This window comes from Mastacembelus armatus, chromosome 8 (genome assembly GCF_900324485.2).
Source record: "Mastacembelus armatus chromosome 8, fMasArm1.2, whole genome shotgun sequence".
Lineage (NCBI taxonomy): Eukaryota > Metazoa > Chordata > Actinopteri > Synbranchiformes > Mastacembelidae > Mastacembelus > Mastacembelus armatus.
This window is the reverse complement of record NC_046640.1, coordinates 19,399,263-19,423,457: the sequence shown is the minus strand read 5'-3', so window position 1 is coordinate 19,423,457 and position 24,195 is coordinate 19,399,263. Positions and strand designations below refer to the sequence as shown.

At 40.8% G+C, this 24,195-nt stretch overlaps 1 protein-coding gene across 6 annotated transcripts; it reads right to left on the bottom strand.

The window, feature by feature from the left end:
- Positions 1 to 79: 79 nt before the first annotated feature.
- epn2 (epsin 2) lies at positions 80 to 19,552 on the bottom strand. Of its 6 annotated transcripts, none has more exons than XM_026324387.1 (10): positions 19,335 to 19,552; positions 13,341 to 14,125; positions 12,244 to 12,398; positions 8,341 to 8,453; positions 7,472 to 7,576; positions 6,920 to 7,073; positions 6,239 to 6,391; positions 5,748 to 5,840; positions 4,153 to 4,371; positions 80 to 3,485 (listed from the first exon to the last, which is right to left on the bottom strand). In XM_026324387.1, exons 2-10 carry the CDS (start codon positions 13,769 to 13,771, stop codon positions 3,139 to 3,141), a joined length of 1,770 nt encoding a protein of 589 aa, XP_026180172.1. In that variant the 5' UTR covers positions 13,772 to 14,125; positions 19,335 to 19,552; the 3' UTR covers positions 80 to 3,138. The 6 variants fall into 6 exon arrangements, with proteins under 6 accessions (XP_026180172.1, XP_026180176.1, XP_026180175.1 ...); XM_026324391.1 differs by having other exon boundaries at positions 5,811 to 5,840; XM_026324390.1 differs by lacking the exon at positions 19,335 to 19,552 and adding an exon at positions 18,545 to 18,664.
- Positions 19,553 to 24,195: the final 4,643 nt, after the last annotated feature.

Genomic DNA, 24,195 nt, shown 5'->3' with positions numbered 1-24,195 from the left:
TTATACAAAATGTCTGTTGTATTGTCTTCTTTGGATGCTAGGTTAAAAAAAAAAAAAAAAGATACAAGGACACAGACACTGGAGCTGAAGTGATACACATTTTTATTTTGAATGCAGCTACAGTTGTCCTCCAACATGGTGTGGCCTGCTGCGTTCATTTGTTTAGATGCAGTTAAAATACCACGATGTCTTTTCCTACAAAAACCCATTACACAGAATAATAAGGTATACAGAAGAACAGTATGTTACAATAGTACAAATGATAAATTATATTATACAGTTATAATGCCAACGGGTTGAGCACGTATCCAATAAAAAAGCAGCCTGCTCCCAGTACTATGAGAAGGGTAAATAGACAAGAAAAGAAATAAAGGAGTCTATTTATGCATATAAAGACAGACAGTCCATAAGGTCAGTTAGTCCTTTGAATACACAGTAACACAGAGGTGCTTGCTACACACAGGCCACATTTTCACTGCCCCATAGTCATGACTGAAACTGCTGCCAGGGATCCAGGAAAAGTGTTCAGCTGCAGTGTCCGTCTGTCCAGGAGTGATGAATTTGTTCGAAACAACTACCTTTTTTTAAATTTTTTTTTTCAATGCTGATGGACTAAAGTTAAAGCTCAGGCTGCAGTGAAATAAAGGCCTGGGAGAAAGTGACATGTCGTAGCTAGAATACCATAGTAGCATTTTAATAAAACAAGACTTTATTAGCAAATCTAACTGCAAAACACATCAAGCATTAAGTCTTCGGATCTTTACTTTTCCAGCTTCAATTCTTGCATATGTTTAGTTGAGATTAAAAGTATTTGCTGGTCTGTGACTCATCCATTCTTTTAGGACCCCAAGCATAAAATCATCACCAGCCTCAGCATCATCATGAAAATCATACACACAGTTGGAGCTACCCCTCCTTTTGCCTGAGAGAAATAAAAGTCTGCGTTAGTGGAAATGTCAAGGGTCCTGTGGTGTAGCTATCGTACCACAGTAGACCAGGAGAGGGCGCCAACATACACCAAAAGAGAGAGAGAAAAAAAAAAACGTTTTCTATAGCAAATACATTGGCAGTGATATTAACAGAACAGAAGAGAAAAGAGTACAGTGACTTAAAGAAAAGAAGGCTCTATACACCAGGTGCAATTCTTCATCATTAGCTGTATTTTATCACTCCATATTTCTAGAGGATATAGACGCTCAGCTTGCTGTCAATAAATGTGCCAATATTTAGCCAACAGTAACACTTTCTTACACAAGTTTCTGAACAATCTGTAAAATAGCTCTGAAATATAAAATGTACAATAAAAGGAGTCTCTGTCATCATGAACATCCATAAACAAAAATGTCAGTGAAGTGTGACCCTACTGTTCAAACCTACTTACTTAAAGTATGAGATCCTCAGAAATCACAGTTGCTATGACTTTGGTAACAGTTGTGCTTCTGAAAGAAAAGAATTACATAGCCTATGAATAAGGTGAAAAACTAGAATGACAGAAAAAGAGAGAAATGATAAAAGATGATGCATGACTTAGCTAGTACACAGCTCCAAAACGCAAAAAGACTTGGCTATGGATTTACATCTAAAAAGTAAATAAAGGTAACCAACAAAATTATCAACCACTTGTTTACATGACATCTCTGTGGTGCCGTTTGCTTCGGGATTCCCTGTACTATCAATAGACCAATCCTGGAACAACACCATATGAGTGTGTGCCCCCCTCCTAATGTTCTTCTGGAAAGATTAGCCACAGTAAATCCACTCAGTTAAACTCAGTCACAATGCTAAGTGGCTGGATGTGCCCTTTAAACCCACAGCTTTCTACGCAACCCTGTCATAGTAACACTCTGATATACACACATAGTTAAGGCTGCATATGCCTCCATTATCCCTTGTTTTCACTTGCACCTCAGAAACTAACTTGAACAAATAAGTCAGTTTTGAATGGAAAACCTTGAGTTTTTAAAGTACACTTGAATGCTCAACATGTCTAATGCAAATTGCACAGACCTGCGCACACACCTACAAGCACACCCTCTTCCCTTTGACCCTAAAAAAAAACAAAACGAGAAGAAACTGCCCCATGAAGCCTCACTGCATCCATATGTTCTGATAGTAAACAGTGATGCCATCACAGTTCATGTCTTTTTCTCCAAACACACACTGAGGCAAAACTGACAAAAACAATATGTAGCTGTTAGTATTTGAGCTTTAACAGTACACCAATGCATGAGCACACACACATACAAACAAATTGTGTCTACATCTTTTAGACCAGGGTTTCATCTCCTCTGACAGGGGTTTGGTGTTAATCCCGTGACCCCTGGAGGTCAAAGTTCATGTGGAAGGTCCTGAAAACGTCCAAGGTGACAGACGAGAGTTGTGACTGAGTGGTACCGAGAGCCGAGGCAGTGTGTGTTCAGCGGCTAGCGTCCCTCCCTAAGCTAAGGTGTAACGGTGAGCCCAACAGTCGCAGAAAAAAAAAACAAAAAAAAGCAAAAAATTGTGCAAAATCCCTGCTTAGTAACACACACATACACACAGTATAAACACATCTGACTATCTCTCATCCTTACTCCAGTGTGTGTAGGTAAAACCCACTGGAATATACACAGTGTAAAAAGTACTGAGATGTGCATTCATGCACACATACACCCACCAGCTGACAGGGCTTAGAAAGATTAGCTCTAGTGAAGAGATAAAATCCTGGAGTTAGTACAGTCAGACTATTCTCCACCACATAAAAGGAAAGGAACAGTCCTAAGGAGAGAAGGAAGGGAGAGGAGGCAAGTGAATGAGAGGAGGACAGGGAGGGGAGACTGGGCTCTGCCTCCTTGGAAAAACTGTAAACACCACTGCTACTCTGGAGGTCTGCAAGGAGATGCAAACTCTTTGTCGTCAACATCGTCATCAGATCAGCATGGAACACACAGGACTAGGCAGCTTTTAGCATAGAAAGAAAAAGAGGAGTACAAGAGGGGGGTGGGATGCTGGGCTGGGACTACCTGGGTAGGAGTTGGTTATAAAAGGATAAATAAGATAAGACAGCTCCTTGTTCATTTTGAAGCTTCTTAAGGAGCCAAAGTGGAAGAAAGAGAGAGAAGGGGTAACTCTGGGTCATGTTGTTCCCCAATCAACCCCTCACAAAAGGAAGGGGTTGGTGGTTCCAGTGGGCTGTGTCCCAGCCTGGGGAGGCATGCTCATCAGAGGCTGGGGCATGGACATGGAGGCTGGGATTCCCGCACTCGCTCCAACACCACCTACAGCACCGACTCCCATTCCAGGCATCACACGGCCCGTGGGGGCCATTCCAGCCAGAGGGACCATGGCGATGGGCTGAGCAGGCAGGGAGGAGAGGGGCACGGGCTCAGGCATTCCACCAAAGCCGGGGGGCATGGGGCTGACACGCATCTGGTTGAGGGTAGGGGGGACAGGCTGGCTCACTTGGAAAGGGTTGGCGTGAGGTGTTGGAACTGGAGCAGATCCAGCTGACAAGAATTCAAGAAAGCAAATGTTAATGGAAACCCAGATTAGCAGTATCGTATACAGTACATGTTGAGTTACAATGCTAAATGGAAATCCACAAATACAGCACTAATAGAATTAAGATGAGTGTACTGTTGGTTTAGACAGGGAAGGGTCAATGATTTAGCATTAAACGTTCTCATTTAATTGCACTATCATGCAGTATATCTAGACTGTTTATATACTGCACTGGTTTTGTACTCTAAGCTGCTGCTATGTCCCTTATGCTCTTTTACTGTTTATTTTTACTTGATCTTTATCTTAAGTTTATTTTGCATGCCCTTATTTATAATTTTACATAGCACTGTTTAGTGTTAGTTTACCTGTATTCAGCACCAAGGGTCTGAGAGTAAGTTCAATTCTCCGTCTGTGCTCCTCATGTGGCAGAATTGACAATAAAGCAGACAGACTTTGACTAAACTTTGCAGATGGCTGTGTCTGCATGTGGTTCAAGTCTGCATGTGTGGTCCCACATCTCCTGGCTTTCTGACTACAGTCCCTGACTGGCCAATTCCATTATATAATACTTATATATTAATGTCCTGCTTAAAAAGCAAGTCTGTCTGTGAATTAAAATAAAGAAAAAAGAAAAGAAAGAATCCATCTCATATTTTCTCCTTGTCTCCCCACCTGTTGAAGCCAAGAATGGATTGGCGACTGGTGCGGGCTGGGCTGGTTTGGTCACCAGAGAGTCCAGATTAACAAGGGCAGCATTTGGACCCAGGAAGGACTCTGGAGTCTTTCTAGTTGGGTTTAGAGTAGAAGTGGGCAAGGGGTCAAAGAGGTCCAGGCTGCTACTGCTGGCAAGGCTGGCTTGTGAGGGGACAGAGGACGTTACACCCCCATCACCTGGGGAACACAGAGCAGAGGTAGTAGATGTATTTTACTGATGAAAGGCCTTTTCCATGAGTGGGGGAAGAGAAACAAAAAAAAAAACAAAAAAAAAACACTGTAGCAAGATAAAACAATTAAAATAACATTTCTTCAACATCTTGTCTTACAATGCAAAAGACACTGCCTCTCATAATATACAATGTAAAAATTATCATGCATCTGTGAGATAGAGCAATCCTATTGAGATTAAAATGGCTAACGTCTTTAAATTTTATTTTTCCTGTCCAGTCTGGCAGCCACCAAGACGCTGGTAGACACAAATATGTCCACCTGCACGTGAGCATACACATTCACATTTATCGGGAAATAAAATTGCCTTGATGCAATAAGCTGAAGATGTTATTGTGAGACGACATCAGAGGCAGACAGCCTGGCTGGTGCAGTTTTTTGCTGCCGCAGTCTGATAGCAGTGGAGACCTTCATTAATTCACTTAAACAACACACACAAATCCGGAACAATACCTACAACATACACAGTCACATTCGACACACAAATGTCAAAGATGGAAATTTTCTTCTCGGGACAGGAACTGAGATATAGCTGAGCTAAGACTCATGGTAAGATCCGACTATTAAATGTCCCATAAACGCAGTAGACAAACTGATCCTATAAAAACAGTCTAAAACGTCACACAATGTTGCTCAATTAAGTTTGTCCTCTACACATGTTTATATGTGGTCACAAGGCGGCTTAGTGCTTTTCCCTTCTAGGAAAAGTAACAATGTGTTTGTATTCCTTCTCAACTTGTCCTTGACTCTGTCTGTTTGTGTTGAGGTGGAGGAAAAGAATAACGCCAATGTCAATTTCACACAATCAGAGATTGAAACCCTCAGATCTGTGCCAAGCTGTTCACTGGAATCCTCTCACACGCCAGCCTGAATGGAGTTAAGTGACTTTAATTCCAAATTTTGGAACATTTGGTTCAGATGCAGATAAAATTAGAAAAATATGCAGATCAGAAAGGCATTCCATAAACTGGATGGCTCAGATCTAATGTATGTGGCAATAAACACAAACAGGATGCATCAGATTACACCACTGTGATATCTGATCAGACCAGAGCAAAATGCTGCTTCTCCACGATTCAATGGAACTACTGCAGAATTTGATTGAATTTGTAGTGGAAAATCAGCTGTTTTAAAAAGAGCAGCAAGGCTCCAGTGGTTCTAACAGTGTCTTTGCTGAGGTCTGAAGATATTCACGTAAAAAGACAGAACGTGTGTCTGTACCCCACAGAAACATCGTCTCTGCAGACAGCCATCTTTTCAGACAGTGAGGAAAAACAACACAGACTCCATGTCATTAGAGAGACGAAGACAGGGGTGAGTACCAGTGGGGACAGAGGAGGAGGAGCGCAGGCTGTCAAACTCTGAGAAGTCCTCTTTGGACGTACCGTTGGATGTACTGAACAGATCAAAGCTACCTGAAAGGGGACAACACATGCACACAGACCCAGACAGAGTCACATAAACACACAACAGACACAAACAGATGGAAACAAACACCAAAATTCTGAATGAATGTGGATGTGTTGGTAAAACAGCGATAAATGAACACAATATGCAAGTGAAAGCATGCAGACAAATAAGCATTGTTAACTGTGCGCTGCTGATTCGTCCACACGAGTAAGCCTTTGATTAAATCGTTTTCAATTTTTAAAACAGAGAAAACCCAAAGGCTACAAATGTCCAAAAGCAATTCTCCAAATATCTTTATAGTCAGCAGAAGTACAGCTGTCCTGGTGAATACTAACTGCTGTCTATTGACAAAACTAAAAAAAAAAAAAAAACAGAATGCTAATTCGCCCCCCCCGATGTTCACCTGTGTTGGAAGTCTTGGGGCGGGTACCTGCAGAGCTCCAGGGGTCAGAGGCAGGAGTGGTGTTTGGTGCCCAGGGATCATTGCCCTTGATAGGTGGGACAGAAGGAGGAGCACCCCATGGGTCCACTGGGGCTGCTGGCTTAGGGGCAGACCCTGGGGAAACGGAGAGAAGTTCAATTTGGGGGAGAAAGGGGTTTGGATGAAGCATGCAGAACTTAAACATTGCACAGGAAAATGATGGGGGAGGAAGGAAGCAGGAGAAAAATAACAATGTAACGGTTAAAAACAAGAAAAAAAAGTTGACGTTTTAGACAGGTTCAGGTCTGGCCTTTAATTTCCCTTAGAAGATTTAAATATGCAGCTCTCCAGTTTCTCCTTCCCTGCACTGCACTCATGACACTCCTTTCCTTCACAATGTCGTCCAACTAACTTCCTCTCCCCTCCCCTCTGTATAGTAATGCTGCTGGGCCAGTGGAGCAGCATTCCTAGTTAACAAAGAGTCACAGTGCTAAGAGCTGCAGGTGGAGAGCAGAGACTACACTACACAGCGAAGGCATGCACGCACGCCCGCACACACAGTAAACTAAGCCTAACACAACACAAACTCTTTAACAACGACAGTCAGTGCGTGGATATCATACAACGTGACTTTTTGTAGTGCGAGTGTGTATCTGTGTATACCATAGGGTTGCCAGGGGTCTGCTGATGCAGCAGCGGCCCCAGTAGCGGCCCCGGCCCCAGCAGCGGCCCCAGCCCCAGCCCCGGCCCCGGCCCAGGGGTCAGCCCTGGCACCAGGTTCTGGGACATCCATCAGGTCCATCAAAGACGACTGTGGCTAGAAATGACAGAAAGTGGTTTATGAAGACAGAGACGGGGAGAAAAAGGAAAAACAAGGAGACAAGGAAAAAGAAAAAGTGGATGACAGAGAATAGAAGAGTAGAAAACCATTCCAGCCATTTTCTTCTCCAAACGCTATTCATGATCACTATGCTCAGATTAAGAATTAGCTAGCACTATGCAGCCATAATTCCTTACTTTAGCTTTGTATGGCCTCAAATTCCCATCAGCCAACTATTCAGGCAGAATACTGATGGGCAGACTAGGCAGTCTGCTGCCAGTTAGTGGCTTCACTACACAGTCAGTCAGAAAAAGGGGATGGAAAGAACATGGTCATGATAATGGGTAATGAATAACCATGTTGATCTAGACTCAATGTTTGTATGTATTTTTTACCTCTCTCTTCTTCTTGGCAAGTTTTGCTGAGCCTGGGCCTTCCTTCTTACTCTCCTCCAAGGCCATCTGTAGTCTCAGGTCATCCCCTCTACGTAGGCGCTCCTCCTGAAAACACACACACAGAATGTAGTTTAACACTAAAACAACATTCCTACATTTTTCTTTATAGCCAGAATAGTTTAGTCTTACTGTTATTATATATGATATATGCACTTTTAAAATCATATAACTATTCTAATCAAATGATATACTCCTAAAGAGGCAAATAAATTTTATTAATTGATGTTGCAGATCAGTTTAGCTACCAGGAAACATAAATTAATTTGTTTTTTTCTTAATTCCATTCTTTTGGTTATACAAAAATAGCGGATGAAAAATAGGAAGCAGTGTGTCCTCCAATGTGGTGTTCAAAAATATGCGATATGGTCAAATGTATACATCTTAGCTGCAGATGCTGATCAATATTTTCACTGTCTGTTCTTACTTACAAACACTAATTCCCACCAGTTATTTGTGTGAAAGCATTTGGCTAAATGTACAACATCGATGGTAAGTGCGTAGTTGTACTCCAGCACTTTCAAAAAGGTTTGTGAGTGGTTAGACTTGTAGGAGGATGACAGGAGACATTGTTTTGAATAAGATAGTTACTCATAGTTTTGTAACTGCATGAAAGCTAATTAAAGCTAAAATGAACAAAAGCTGCTTTGACAGTCCTGTAAATTCATCTTTGTAATATTACAATAAACTGGTTTCCAAAGATGCATTGTTAGCTATTCAAACACAGAAACATAACAAGGAAAGATAATGACTAACAAAGACTTGCTGTCATGTGAGCACAGATGTTTCTGTACAAGTGTGTATGTTTGTACCTGCTCTGCAGCCTCTCTGCTCATGGCCAGAGCCAGCTGCAGCTGTAGCTCCTCCTCTCCACTGGTCTGAGGTCTGGCTTGCTCCAGTTCTGACCCCATATTGGGGGATGTGGCTAGTGGACACATTCAGAACACGTGTTAACATCATTGCTACACATGAAGAAAAAAAAAACTGTCAGATTTTTATTTAATTCTTTAAAGCTAACCATTGTCACAATCGGATATCACACAACGCAAATCCACATTTAAATTACAGCTGTAATGTGTAGAAAACTCTGTGTGTTTGTGTGTGTAATCACACAACTTCAGTAAGGAACAACAGGTTTATCGAGATTATTGGATTAGACAAGACCATGTGGCAGCACACAAACACTGCATGTGGCAAGTAACACAAGTCATTACCTGGCCATAAGGTGTTCTTTAATTCAAAGTGGAAATGTAGGAGTTAGAGTTAGGATCAGTAACTTTATTGTTACTGTGGGAAGTGTAGTGTGGGAGGTGATGACAAAACACACAACAGCCATTACAACTCATGCTGTACTGTGTGTATGTGTACACACACACACAAACAATACTCATCACATAATGATGAGCTTGTGTATAATGTTGCAATGTTATAATAGGCATTCTGAATGCTAATGGTTATCAGAGATACGTAAAGTGCTTGATGCAAAGACAAAACAATAACACTGTCACCAACATGACAAGGGGAAACAATGATGGTTAGTTTCACCTCTCGAATTAGAAACCTCACTTTGACTAATACCTTCCTGCCCTGTCAAGACGTAATAAGGAGGCAGATGTCATGTCAACAAGTTTCTTTTTAAAACACAGTCAACCTGCCACGTCAAATGTCATGGTACAAATAACGCAGTTTCCTTAAGCAGTTCAAATGCTTGGCCTTCCTTGAAATGAGTTTACTGCTGGAAACTTAATCAACACATAACAGGCTAAAATAGATCATGTTTACACCAGAATTGTGTAATTTCAGGACAATTTTTAAAAAATGCCATAATTAAGATCATTTTTAATAATTAATACATCTGTCTTGCACCTGTTCTCTCAGATGTAAGGCCCAGGCTCCCTTCCTGACTTACAGTTCACTTTTCTCCTTTGTAGACTTACTATCAAACCCATTTCTTCCTTGCTGGGATTTGATATGAGCTACAAATAGAGGGTGAAGGCAGTTGTAACGAAGCCTATACAGAAACTATATAACCTTGAAGAACATCAAGGAATAGTAGTTATACGCCAAGACAACATCCAACAGCCTCACTCCTCAGCAAGGCACTAAATGTACTGTGACGTTTTGCGGCAGGTGGTACATTTCTAAACTGATACTCAGATGAAATTCTGGCACTGTCTTATAGATTGACCAATACGCTTTGGGTAGATGCATTACAATCTCCCACAGATTCACTCTGATGATTACTTAGGGGGGTCTCATTTGGATGCTGGCCAGTTATGCCTGTACTATTATAGGGGAACACTTATCAGAAGGAATATTTTCGTTGAGCTCTCAATAAAACTCTGCGAAAACAAGTGCAAAGCAAAAGTTAAGACAAGAGTTCAACCACAGAGCCTAAAGCAAGTCTAAACTGGCAACACAATAACAAATAGAACATTCAGAAAGACAAATAAACTAAACTCAAAGCCAACTAAAACACACCAGTTACTTGCCCACCACTGTGGGAATGGACCATATATGGACAATCTCAATTTCTTGGCATTCCTCACACTCAGCTCTGCCTGCTAGCAGAAAAATGCTTTTCCAAAAGCCAATTTTTCCAGAACATTCTTCTACCGTCTGCCTTCTACCGTGCCTTTGATCCAGTTGGTTTTTTTTTATGTTATCATCTTAATTTGTTGCAGATTAGGACTAATGATTGGAGAAATAAAAAACTTCGTCTTAAAAACATTGACATAACTGCTTCTTTATACATTTTCAAGACATTCTGCATGAAATTGCCAAAATCTACATTTATTTCAGACAGAATGATTCTTAGGAGCTGCTAGTAACAGGGCTTGGGCACAGTTCAAGAGACGAAGACAACCAAAGATGACAAAAAAAAATGTATCAGCTGTATTTAAACTTTAGTGTTTATAAGAGTCTGTATAAGAATGAAACTGACTGAAAAAGGCATCAATCAACTAAAAATAAATTGTTTGAAATTAAATTTATATTTTTTAAATTTCTATTTCAGAATTTACATAAAACACAAGAAATACTTTGTTTGTTGAAACAAAAAAATAAAACAAAACAAACAAACCTTAGTACTACATTAAAGCCATTTTAATGCCCCAGATAAAGCCAATTTCCAACACCAGCTGTTTTGTTTATATGGCCATTCATTCACACCATGTCTGGACAACAATACTTGGAAAGTTCGACAGGAATCCAAAAACTCCCCCACAGTGACAGGCTCACAGAGGCTCGCTCCTATTGGCCGGTCTGTCCATCAACTGATGACTTAGTTACACACACACACACACACACACACACACACACACACACACACACACACACACACACACACACACACACACACACACACACACACACACACACACACACACACACACACACACACACTCATCCTGCTGTGTACAAAGGACTGGGGGTCAGAAGATGAAAGGAAAACAGGCCAAAGTTCATTTTTTATTTCAATTTCTCCACTCTTTCATGCTCACCCTTTCTGTGCTGCCCCATTTCCTGAATGTGACTCCTATTCCAATTCAACTCCATCTTTCTTTCAATCCATTTAAACCGCACTTTCATGTCAAACATCCAATAGCTCATTTTCTGTTAAGCTATGAAGAAGTGGATGGCAGAGCTGCAGTACAGAGATTCCCAGTTTGGCTAAATAAAGGTGTGTAATTTCATAAATATAAAATAAAACAGCTGAATAGTTTACAAGTTTAAGTTATTCTGCATGTGCCATCTATACTTCCACTTTACTAATATACAAAATGTGTACTGCTTAGCGCTCTCTCTCTCGCTACCCTGCTACACAGTCACTGGCCGTCACTCCGTCTCTGGAGGACTGAGTGTATCACTAAAAGAGGAGCAGATTCCTCTGGCATGTGGACAATAGAGGTTGGGGGTGAACTCTGCTTCCTCTTCCCTGTGTGTGTGTGTGTGTGTGTGTGTGTGTGTGTGTGTGTGTGTGTGTGTGTGTGTGTGTGTGTGTGTGTGTGTGTGTGTACTGATGAACACAGCCCCTACTGCGGGATTGCAAGCCAAGCGACAGAACAGGGGGAGGGGAGGGTTTCAGGATGTAGGCCAAAGTTACACCAACTGGGACAAAATAATAGAGTACACTGAAGTACATGTGTTCCCTAAACATATGCAATAAGCCCTAAATGTGTCTGTGTGTTTACAGTCAATGAGGTGGCAACAGTGGCAAGAACTGGAATTACTTGCATGAACGCGCATATGAATGTGTCTTAAAATTTGGTCAGAACGTCATTCAAGATGTACTATAACTACACACTTGAAGTAGTAACACAAAAATCGTTTATGTTCTCTTCCATATTACACCTTCAAACATTCACAGAGTAGACTGGAAAAAAAAAAAAAAAAAAAAACTGAACACCTTGTCTAAAGAGTCAGCTGAGTCAGATTGGAGCCGTAGGTTTGAACTACCTCTGACTTACAAAAAACATTTTGACTTTGTTATTCACAGGTAGCATCTGCTGTTGTGAACCATGTCTTGCAGAAAACGAGATCTCCAAAGACTTAAAAGTCAAGAATGGCTGATTTGCATAAAGCTGGAAAGGCCTACAAAGTGTGACAAGTGGGCATCCAGCTAAGATCCAAAGTCCATGGCAGACCAGTTAACACAGAAAGTCAGGCTAAAGAGATAACACACATTTTTTGCTCCTCTATAAGCTCATACTCACAGCCATGGTAGGATGCAGGTGAGCCCTCTGACCTGCCGTACTCTTCGCTGTAAGAAGTGGAGAGGTTGGGCTGAGATGAACCTCGACCAAAACCCATCTGGCTGCTCCCTGTGGACACCTGGGCCATGCGTTCTTTGGTCTTCAAAGCTTGAGACCTAGTTGAACACGAAAAATATCAGCATATGACACTGCGACATACAAACAGACAAGATAAGCATGAGGTACAAACGAGAAGTTGATCTGTAGGACCCATAAAAAAATAATGGGATGACGTTTATTTACCAAACCATCATGAAAGCAAAAGGTTTCAAAAAGTTTTCATTTTAAAATGCCAGAATTGTTCAACAAAATTGAACATCGTACCAACTTGTCAACACAAGTGTTTGCTTAAGACTGTTCAGCTGGGAAATACATCAACTCTGTAGCCATTTTAAAGAATCTATCTTTTGAAACAACTAACAGGTGTGGACACACAATAAGCAATAAAGTACTCCAGCACCTGATCGAGACAACCACACTATGATACTCTAAGGGGGAAACCCGTCGTAAAACCCCATTTTTTTACGCTGTAATCATCTTTTTAAATTTGTTTGCAGTGAATGTTGACCATCAGCCAGAAAATCATTAAAACACTGGCACAGTTCCAGATTTGTATATAGATATTGTTAGGTTTAGATTAATGGCAGTCTCCTGCAACAGGGCTAACAAAAGCAGGAACTAACACTATGACTAATATGGACTGAGCTGAACTTGTAGACAGCTGCAGAGGTTGTAGTGCCAGGGTCTGGCATGGTTCAGGGTATCAGAGCTCAGGGAGTCAAGAGTGAACAGTCCACTGCCTTGACCGACAATGTGCCATTCAAACAACTGGCTCCTTGACTCAAATCACTGCAACTTCTCTGTAGTCTAAAAGTTGTTCACTTTTAGGGAGCACAGCATTTCGGACCATAAACCACAAGACACTGGGCTCAAGGACAGGATAGTGGGCAACCATTAATGGTTAATTACAAGATTGCTGCACCTATGCATAAACACAACTTGAATCCTCTTAAGACTTTTTAAACTACTTGTACAAATGATATCTATAAAAGTCTTACCTTTCTCCTTTGAGCCGGTCTTCATCTTTGAGAAGGACCACTAGCTGCTTGCTCTTCTCCCTGACGTTGATACCCTGGTCTTTCCCGTCTCTGTCAATGTACTGGAAGTCCTTCAGAGTCTGAATGGCGAAGATGTTTTCTTTGCATTGTAGTGCCACTCGTTCTGACCCTGTTTTGATCAGGTAGTCGAGCAGGGTGAGTGCCTTGTACACGTGACGCCAGTTCTTGCCGTGGTCATTGAGTCGTTTCCAGATCATACTCATGATCTCACTGAAGGCGACCACATTGTAGGTGAGGTCGGCAATCTCAGACATTAGCGAGGATGATGGGCCCCAGGGATCATTGGAAGTGGCCTCTCTGACTTTCTTCTCTGCATCAGAGTAGTTGTTCACCATGTTCTTCATCTGTCGACGGATAGTGGAGCTTGGCATGGTGGCGGTGGAGATTGGACAGACAAGAAGAAAAAACGCAATGGACACTCTCACACAGGAGTGGAGCTAGGACACCAAAATTTTTAGGAGGAGCAGCTGACACACAGAGGGGTGTGAGTGCACACTTCAGCTGAAGTTTGTGTTATGTGTCCGTGTGACTATATCCTTTTCTCACGGCACAGCAATGAGGATGTATGTGGAAATCTTGAGTACAGGTGCGTGTGTGTTGTATACGTGTGTTTGTTTATGAGGCTTCTCCAGGCCAGTGCAGTGTTCCTGAGTCCTCCAGAACAGTGTCTGTTAAAACCATCTCCACACGCAAAGTGCTGGCTGCACACATGACCAGGCCATCACCTAGGACAAACAGACAAAAACAAATAAGTGTAAGGAATAAAAGGAAGAAAAAGAAACAAGACAGAAATACACAAAAAATGTCCTTGTTTTAGCCATTTTCTGAATAAGTGCATTTATTACCTCTATGAGTATTCCATTTCTCTCTCAAAATAAAAGATTTTGTAGTTTTATTCAACTTACCTTACATTACAAATACATTGAAAAACTAAAATTGAACATCCAAAAAGATATCTGTGCTCAAAGACAAAATTTAAATGATAAAGGTGACACAAATACACCTGTAAGAGTCATGACCAACACATATCAGTGTGATCCCATGTGCACAGCTACAAAAGATTCTGATGATCGTTAGTATTTATAGGAGGAGCTGTATTGCCTTCTGTTAAAACTAGACAAAACACAGTTTCATACTTTCGCAATTAGATGTGCAATTTCCATGTAGCAGCACAGAGCCTGCCTCCTTTAAATTATACAAGGCCAGGGTGTTGTGACCAACGACTGTTTCCACTTTTGTAATCTCACTTTAGTTTACAGTAACTTGACTCAGTTGTAAATTACAAGGCGGCACGTCAAAATCGAATAACATCATGGCAGACCCATCTGTGTGGCCATGCTATTCCCATGCCGTTGAGAAAGCCCTAGCTGCTAGAACAGCTCAATGGGTGGGCTGAAGGTGAAGAAAAGAAAAAGCTAGACATGAAAAATAATCTGCCTTTATATATGAACAATAGCTCATGTATACTTGTTTATTTTAGGACCTTAGAGCAGTGAAAATATTTAGTTTTTGCTGACAATGTCGCATGTTAATGTGAATCGACAAAAATGTGGAGCAGGAGATGCAACTTACTCAAAATGATCGCAAGTTTCCCACAGATGTGTGTAGGATTGCTCATAATGTCAATTTGCTTTAGTACCAGTTTAATCCGAGGAACGTAAAGACAATGTATGCAAATTAGACACAGACACTTTGGTGACTTTTAGCAAAGCTAGAAAAAAGTTTGGATATTTCAGTATCAGACAATTAAAGCATTATTCTCTAACGACATAGACCCCAGTGAGCCTTTATCTACGCTATTTCCGATTGTCGCCAAGACTGAGATTAATACTGAGAATATTACCATGTGAAAAACCAGAACAATGAGTAAGTAAAAATGTGTTTCCACCCTTTTAGTGGGTGGCAGGGGAGATAAACCATTTCCAGTCTGATAATGACTAGAGGAGTGACTGATGACTCCTCTGTCCTGTTTCTAACAGATCAGCAGCCCAGCTACTAATCACTTCCTGGCTAACAATGACACAGCGAGAGAGAGACTGAGACAGAGAGAATGGAAAGTTTGTGGAGCCCTCCACACAAAAGTTTCATATGCAAAGTCAATAGGCATGTAACATCAAGTTATGAAACATATTTATGGTTCATACATCTTCTGTTCGACAAATAGTCAGATGAGCTCTTTCACTGATCTAGAAAACAATGTGCTGCATGTACACATACTTAACACCCACTAGAGTCACACACCACATCAGCACAGTTACACATGTTCACATTGGAAACATACCAAATTCCTTTTAAACTGTTATCAGTAATTAATAGCAGCTTAGGTTTTCTGAGATCTTTTCATGCCCACTCTTCCTGGGCCTACTATCTAGGGAGACTCATCAGGATTTATCCTCTTCAGTAGGCTAATCTGATCCTAGAACCAAGCGTGCACCAACATGCCTCCTGACAAAGTGATTTCATGAACTGAGGAGGAGTGTCAAAAGCAATCAGAAGCCTGTGTTAAACACAACAGGCAAAATTGATTCAGTTTACAAAGTAGCAAGCGACTATGTACATTTCACACGTGTATGTGTTTGTTTCAGGGAGCTTCCTGCCTAGCAATGCCATGGAAAGACAGCTGGGGAGGAGAAGCGTGAGGTAATGAGAAGTGTGAGTCAATGGGCTTTTGGGGGGGGGGGGGGGATAGGGGACAACTTGGCACATCCCGTAAATTCACTTAACGCCAGTGAAATGTGAATCCTGTGGAGCACGCCCCCCCAACGTTCCCTCCTCACCCTGCATCCGCATGAATACTGCTCAGACCTAATGACACATCTGCTGATATAATCACCTATTCACCCAAGGCAGACAGGAGGAAGAGAGGAGGGTCTGTCTTGTCATCTGCACCCTCTCCACACCCCGGAATAACCCCCACCACAAGACACCGCCGGCCTTACTTCAGTCCTTCTTTGCTTAGATCACTGCAGCCCCAAGGCCCAGTAGAGATGGCACACAGGACTTGTGTTTGCATTTGTACAAATACGTATTCACATGTCAAGACAGCTTTATTATGTCTGAATGACTGAGCCCATCATCTTTCTTGTCAAACTGCCAGGAAGCCAGGCAGAAAAGGAGGGTGAGCAGAAAAATCAATGCATCCAAGATCTGCTTCTTAAGAGCTTCAGATAAAGTCCCATACTTATCTGCCGCCACCCTTTTTGTCTCTTCCTCTTTCGCCAGTCTGTTCATCTATATGGGACTAAAACACAGAAGTTGAAAAAATTTGTGAAATTACTCTAACTTCAAATATGTTCCCCATTTGCAATAACACTACCAGTGAATAAAATCCTAAACCTTGCAGATGTTTTTGTTTTGGAATATCAGTTATGTTGACTTTGATATATTTGGCTGTCTTTTCAACAGTAATGCTAACAAATTATGTAGAAACCCACTACTACTGAGGCTTAATGTGCAGAATGGTAGCATAGGCAGAAAACAGTGCCTTGCAACTACACAGCATGCCACACCTGTATCTATTGTGACCAAATAACACAGTCAGCTGGAGCTTGTTTTAGCGGGGATGAAAAGAGAAACAATCTAGTAAATACACATCATGACAATCCTTCAACTTCATGGCATCCACAGAGGACACAAACAGCACAGCACTATGCCCCGTTACATGCAAAGTCAGAAAATTCAAATTAAGGCCTACTGTAGTATCCCATTTAAACCAAATGAGATTCCAGCGGACTGGCATTGTTAGCATTTTGACATCTTATGTGGAATTGATTTTAGCCAAACAGACAAAGTAACTACAATATAATTTTATATTGATGCATTTACATTATCACAGTTATTTAAAATCTAAAGGTTATCTAGGAAGACATTCACAGTGTAAACCATCTCCCAACAGCAAACTGTCAGAAAGTACACAAAATAATCTGGTGTAGAACAAATGAATGACACTGACAAAGGTCCATCTACTGTTGTTTAGTGCAAATCAAGTGAAATTCACTTGCTGAACTGCAGGTCAGGCACTTTGGAAGAAACACCTACAACTGTGGAGGGTCAAGACCCAATCTACTGGGGCTGACAACACCATTTTTGATGGATTGCATCTACAATATGAGTATTCTTCTAGTTTAGAAGTTGTTGTGGTGCTGCCAAGATGTAAAGTCAAAATGACTGGGTAATCAAAATCTTGTCCATAGTCCATTATGACAGCAATGGCCCATCAAAAAAATAAAGTGTAAACTAAGAATAGGAAGTGAACTGTTATATTCAGGTAAAGGAGTCAAAATCTGTACTGCGTGGGTCCCAATCTCTGGGACTGTCTTGTTAAAACTGTGATGAGTATTAAGGATTGAGAAGCAGTGCACCGAACACATGGCTAACTTGAAAGCAAGAATAAAACTAATCTGGAGGTAGAAAACTTGCACAATCAACCAGTTCCTTAACCATGCGTTTGCTTTTTTCCCCCAGTTCCATTCAAGTCTAACTACAGGCAACCTATACAATAGTCTATTTGCCAACGAATCTAACCCAAAGACAACAAAACCATAACACCAAAACCCAAACCAGTTAAGTGACTTAAGACTATGAGAGACGTGATGAGCATCAAGTCTGAAGCAGTGAGTTAAAGACAACGAGAGAAGCCACTTTCTGCTGGCATGTCACTCGCCTTTTGTCCTCCATGACCGCCTGAGAAAGACAAAGCCGAGTCAGGGACGGAAAGGGGGACGGTGACGATGCATCTGTCATCCACTGTGACTGACTGATCATCCTGACAATAGACAAAAGCCCTGCCCCTCTCCAGGCCACGTTTATATGGGCTTAGTGCGGCTCAAAATCTCATAATTAAACGCCACTGTCTTCGACCGTGCTCCCTAGAATAAACTAATTCTAATACCGTTCATTGTCTTTTAGTAAACACCCCGTGCCCCCTACCTATCAGCAGGGTTAGCCGATTGGAAATAGCAGGAGTAAACAGACAGCGCCCACAACGCAAAAAACCTCGTAATAAATTACATGGTTGAATGTTAGAATAATGACTCGTAACACTCTGATCTGACGCTAACTTCGCAATTCTTTCTATCAACGCAAGCGAAGCAATTAATAAGAATTAAGTCTCTCGAAAAAAAAATCAAATCTCAGCGTTTTACCGTCACCTATGGGACCGAGTAGCACATTAGCCAACATCAGTTCGCTCGGTAAACGGTGTCAATCATATTTCCAACGAGCTAACGCTATATCAGTAAAATGACCTGTTTGAATTGCGAAATAGCGTGAGCGGCGATTGTGCAACGTCACTTTAATACACTGGGTGGAATAAGCCGTAGCCCTTTAGCAATTTGAGTGTAGTTAAACTTGAAGCTATTTGTCGCTGGCTAGCGATTCGGAGCTAGCGAAGTATGTTAACTTGCTTACGTCGGTTTAGTTATTTAACTCAGCTCACAAAAGTGCATAACCCGAATAAAGTTTGCTTTGTTGAATAATATGTGCTGCCCAGTTTGTCGCTAAGCTTGATAGTATCCACTAGATCCCCGGTCACTAATGTTATTGTCTTAAAACGTTTACCAAAACTTGGATTTAAAAAAAAAAAAGTTGGACGAAAGCTAGCAGAGCTTGTTTTAAGGTTAGCCAGACGTAGATCACCTCTCTTTCGTTGTTCGGTTAAAAACTCAACTGTCGATCACTATTTTGTGTAATTATAACACGAAAATTGCCGTTTATTGGATTTAAAGACAGTCCTATATACGGTTATACTCAATCACTAAGAAAAGCCAACTAGCATGCTAAGCTAGTTAGCTCCCCTCCATGCTAGCAGCCCAGACGGGTGCTCGGTGGAGACATCACCAGAGCAAACTGGATTAACGTTACAGGACACTCTGGAAGAAAAAAACAAAACAAAACAAAACATCCCGGGTGTCTTTAAAGCCAACGGGAACTCACCATAGCTTTTCTGCTGCGTCTGGTTCTCGCTATAGTCCAGGAATATAAACCCATAAACGAGTTTCGCCAATTCCAAGGGGAGAAAACTGAAGACAGGAGTTCTTGTTTTAGTGTTGAAGGAGCTTGTTGCACCTCCGCCTAGCTATACGTTGCTAAAGCTAAGCCAGCTAAAGCCAGGCTACACGTATCTCCTCCTCCAGAACATGGCGGGCAGGGTGGAAGGGGGGTGCTGGGAAGGGTGTGACCAAGGCGGCTTGACTTGGCTGGGGGGTACAGAAAGACCCTTCACTCCCTGCTTGAAAACCACATGTCAGCTGGAAAGTCCTTAACGTAACGCTATCGCAGGTGTGTTTCCGAGAGCCTTAGACTCACCATGATTATGCATGTAATTGAAGTTTGCACAGGAATGCCATTCAACAGGCTTGGGTCTGAGAATATGAGTACAAATGCTTATAGATAAGTCCTGATGAATAATGCCAGCTTCAGGATTTTAAGAATAATCCCAAATTAAAACATATATTTCCACTCTCTTACTTTAACTGTTCAGTGAATGAACAGACCTTTCAGGTAAATCATGTTCTTCTATGCAAATAAGGCCTGCTTGTGATTTTCTCTATTTTTCTAGAAAGTTTCATCGGCCACAGGGATTAAAAAATGTAGACTTGTAACACAAAGCGAGTGCAAGTCGTGATTTGTCAAGGAAAGATCGGTGTGTGTTACAGGTGTGTCTGTACAAGCCACAAATATTGCAGGACAGCATTCCATCACAGATTTTTCCACTGTGTTTTTGCAACCGTCTCATCATCCAGAGCAAAGGGAGGGAGGCAGTGGCCACACATTTCAGACATACATGCATAACATGCTGTTTATTCAAATCAGGGTCTATGAATAAACATGAAAGTTACACTGAACAGTGTACAGTGGGCTATGAATAGTCTACATGAAAAGCTATTGTTGATAGAGAATCTGGTGCCTAGAAATATGCATAGCAATTAAAATGTCACATACCCGCCAGCACAGAAACATTGCCAACACCTGAACTACAATAGTAAACAGCCAATATGGTGTCTCTAAGATAATATTTGGCTTTCTGTTCATATGCTGTGACTACTGGCTGGTGGTGACATTTTATTTAGGTCTTTTTCTTCTGTCTTTTCCTCTGAGTATATGAGTGTCTAACTACAGCTTCGCTGTCCCTGCTATGTTAGGAGCACAGGCTAAGCCAAAGGAAGCCTAAGTCAAGCTGATTTAGGTGTGTTTGTTGATTTCTGTGTGTGAAAGAGAAAGAAAGACTGGACTAACAATGCCTTTCTGCTATCATAGTCTTACCAGTTCGAACAAAATGGAGCTGACATTTGCAAACCAGGATACAGGAAACACATTAAAAATAACAGGTCTATTATACGCTGAGTCTGTCAAGTAGAGAGCTGACGACATTTTGATGTCACTTACTTCCAGGAAAAATATGGTTAATTTCTACATTTCTGTTACTAATGATTAACCAAGTCAAAACTTTTATTATAAAGTAGTCAATATTTAACTTAGATATGATCCTATTTTAACAGAATTATGTATCAAAGATTGTTTACCCAACATCATTAGAGGTGACAGACAGTAGGAGGGCCTGGTGTCTTTACGCTTTTAAGTATGAAAATGTATTAATATGTAAAATACATGAATATGCAAAACAAAGACTACTGGAATTCCTCAAACAAGTGTGGTACATTTTTCTTCTAAAACAAAGCAAGTGAAGATTTACATTAAAATTTCACCTTGGCAGATCCTGTTATCACATTGTTTCATAGTCAGATAGTGTTTTCTTATCATCTCTGCCTCATACTTATCACGTTTGCGTCGGTACATTATCATGACTATTCAAGCTTGTGCAAATAGGGTGGACGGTGCTGTTCAACTGTTTGTAAAATAGCTAAATGGTCTGTGAGTGCAATACAAGGAAGGCATGTCACAATGTTTTGTATGTCTCCTGCAAATTATATCTCCATGCAGGTTCAGTTTTAGCCACTAGAGGTCAGGAGTGATTTACATTTAAGCATAATCAGAGGGGTCGGTTGTAATTTGGAGATAACCTATGGAGTCTTTAGAACCCCTAGAACCACTCTATAGCCATGTGTGTCCTTTAATGTGTGATTAACACTAATGATCCTTGTTTTAAAAAGTCATTATAGAGCTAATCAACATTAAACAACACAGCCCAGCTCTCAAATACAGCACCACCTCGGTGAAGCTCATGATGCTCTATCTGTCAGAGACTTGTCATGTCTTCAAAATTATATAGCTGAGCAGTGTTTGTCACACACCAGTAAATCAGTTATAAAAGCAGCATCAGATGAGTCATATAAGGGAACATAAGGGAACTTACAGATACATTAAGAGACCTGGTGCAGTAGTTGCGGCATGAATAACTGGTGCATCAGTTTCAAAACCTACAAAGTTATGTAATGTGAACAGGGGCAAAGACTGGCAGGATTCAGTCTTTGGCCTGCAGTGGCACACATGGATCCAGAGGGAGCTGACATCTGCTGAAAAGCAAAAGAAGACAGAAAGCCTGAAACAGGATTATGTATAATACCTGCCGCTCCTGCCAGCTAATTAGCTAAATCTTTTCATATGTGTAAATGGTATTGTGCTTAGTAGAGGCTGGATTCTACTTGGAGAAAGTAAGCTTTAATAGTTGACATTTACACATCTTTAGCAAATATACACCAACAGAGTTTACCTCTATGTTTTTAAATTACATTTGAATTTTTCCAGTGTACAACTCTCACAACCAATAATTAAGAACAGCCAAAACTATATTTTGAAATTCATAATCACTCAAGGAATCATGTTGTCTATTTGTTTTCACTGTTGTAATTTTCAGTCTCTCAGTGTTGTTAACACCCTAGTGGTTACACCACAAACCTAACTGATGCTATTCGAACTAACGGTTACAGAGGAAACAATAAGAAAGTGTTCATCTTTCTCAGCTGCAAAGATCCAGATGAACTTAAACAGATTTCCCATACTTTCGTGACCACTATGGAGTCACTTCACTGCAGATACTTTCATCCTTTGCTTTCAAAATAAACACTGGACTCAGTTATGAAATATTTTAGTTCTCAAAAATAAAAGACTGAGCACAAGAAACAAAAATGAAATGTGACTGCTTCATCTGCTCGGTGTTAAAGCAAATCCAAATATTTCACTGGGTTCCCAAAACTCTTTAAGCTGCTGTTGTTGTGAAAAGGACATATTACCCTGCCTTTTACCTGCTGTTTAAGATATGCAAAAATATGGAGAAGGTGTAAAGGGGAAAATTATTTCATTCTGAAAAACCATTGAGGAGGAACAGAAAAATAGATAAATGGGAGATAAAAAAATGCCATATATGTCAGTATGGAGCAAAGAAAAACCAGTGGACAGAGAAAACAGACATTTTTCAGATCAAAAAAAAGAAAGAAAGGGTGGAAACAAACAGATGTGAAACTAGGCCTCAATCTAAACAGAGAGAAAGAGGCAGTGTTGTCATTATCTTTGAAAGGAAGTGTCACTCAATGAGAAATTCACTAGTGTGTGTACTAGATGTGCCTGTGTGTTGTGGGTAGCACACACATGCACCACAAATGTAGGCTCCTGAACACTGACAATGAGGTGTCAGTTAAAGATTCCACACAAATGCTTTTGTAAAGACCTTTAAATAAAACTTCCTCAGTATATCAGAAAATTGATCAGCGTGAATAAGCAACTGATGGAATGTAGGTATACCCAAGTTTACCCCTGCAGTTCAAAACATCAGGTGCCGTGTCCACCATCACCACCATAGGCAAACAGAAAATCAAAAGAAAAAACAAAAATATCTCCTACACAGTTGGTCTGACAAGTGAGGCTGGAAAGTGCTGTACAGAAACACAACAGGAATGATCAATTGGCATAAATTCAAATGCAGGACTGAAAAATAGCTCTACAAGCTTAAAGGCAGATGCCCATCTGTTGAGGTTGTATTGATTTTGAAATCCTCTGATGCTTAGTCATCTTTCATTTACACATTTCCAGAAAAGATGGCTTTGATGCTGAAATTAAATTTATTGACATGCCAAACATGTATTCTATTTGTGTAGGAACTCATGGGAAATCTTCACACAGAAGAAGGGAAAAAAGTAAAGGACACAATTGAGTGTTGGCAGTTCTCCTCCTCCTCTTCCTCTTCCTCTTCTATTCTTCCATCCATGGCTCAGTCAAGTGACTGGGGATTTCCTGGACAGGTCATGCTATTGAAACCACAATCTGTTACTTCTGTCCTGCTGTTTTCTCTTCTCTTCTCTTAAATCTGTATGTTGTAGCTTAATGGAAAATAACTAACCTCGTATACCTCGTATACTGCACCATGCTGTGCTCTTTCATTACCTGCCACAGAGCAACAACAGTTTAGTTGAACTCTGATCATATCCTTGCTTTGTTACACGTTTTTGTAAACACTTTTGTAAGTACGACATTGTAATTTTTGTAAATACTTTTAAATGCTTTTGATTGCATGCACTCTTTACTCTTTGTTTCCCTAATACTTCCTTTTGCACCTTAGAGATGCACAGAAGGTTTCACATGTCTGACTAATAACAATCTGTGCATTCTCACCATAGAGAAACACATTTCACAGCTTATATATTACCATTTACCATTTAAACCAGTTCCTGGAGCAGTATTCTCCTCATTTCTTTTTTCATTTGAATGCAGATTTCAAAACTCTTTCTTAACAAAGCCTTTTTTTTTACTGTTTACTGTTTCCAGCTTTGGCTCCAGCAGATCCCCATGACCCAGTATAGTAAAATAAGCCGGTATAGATAATGGATGGATGTTTCCAGCT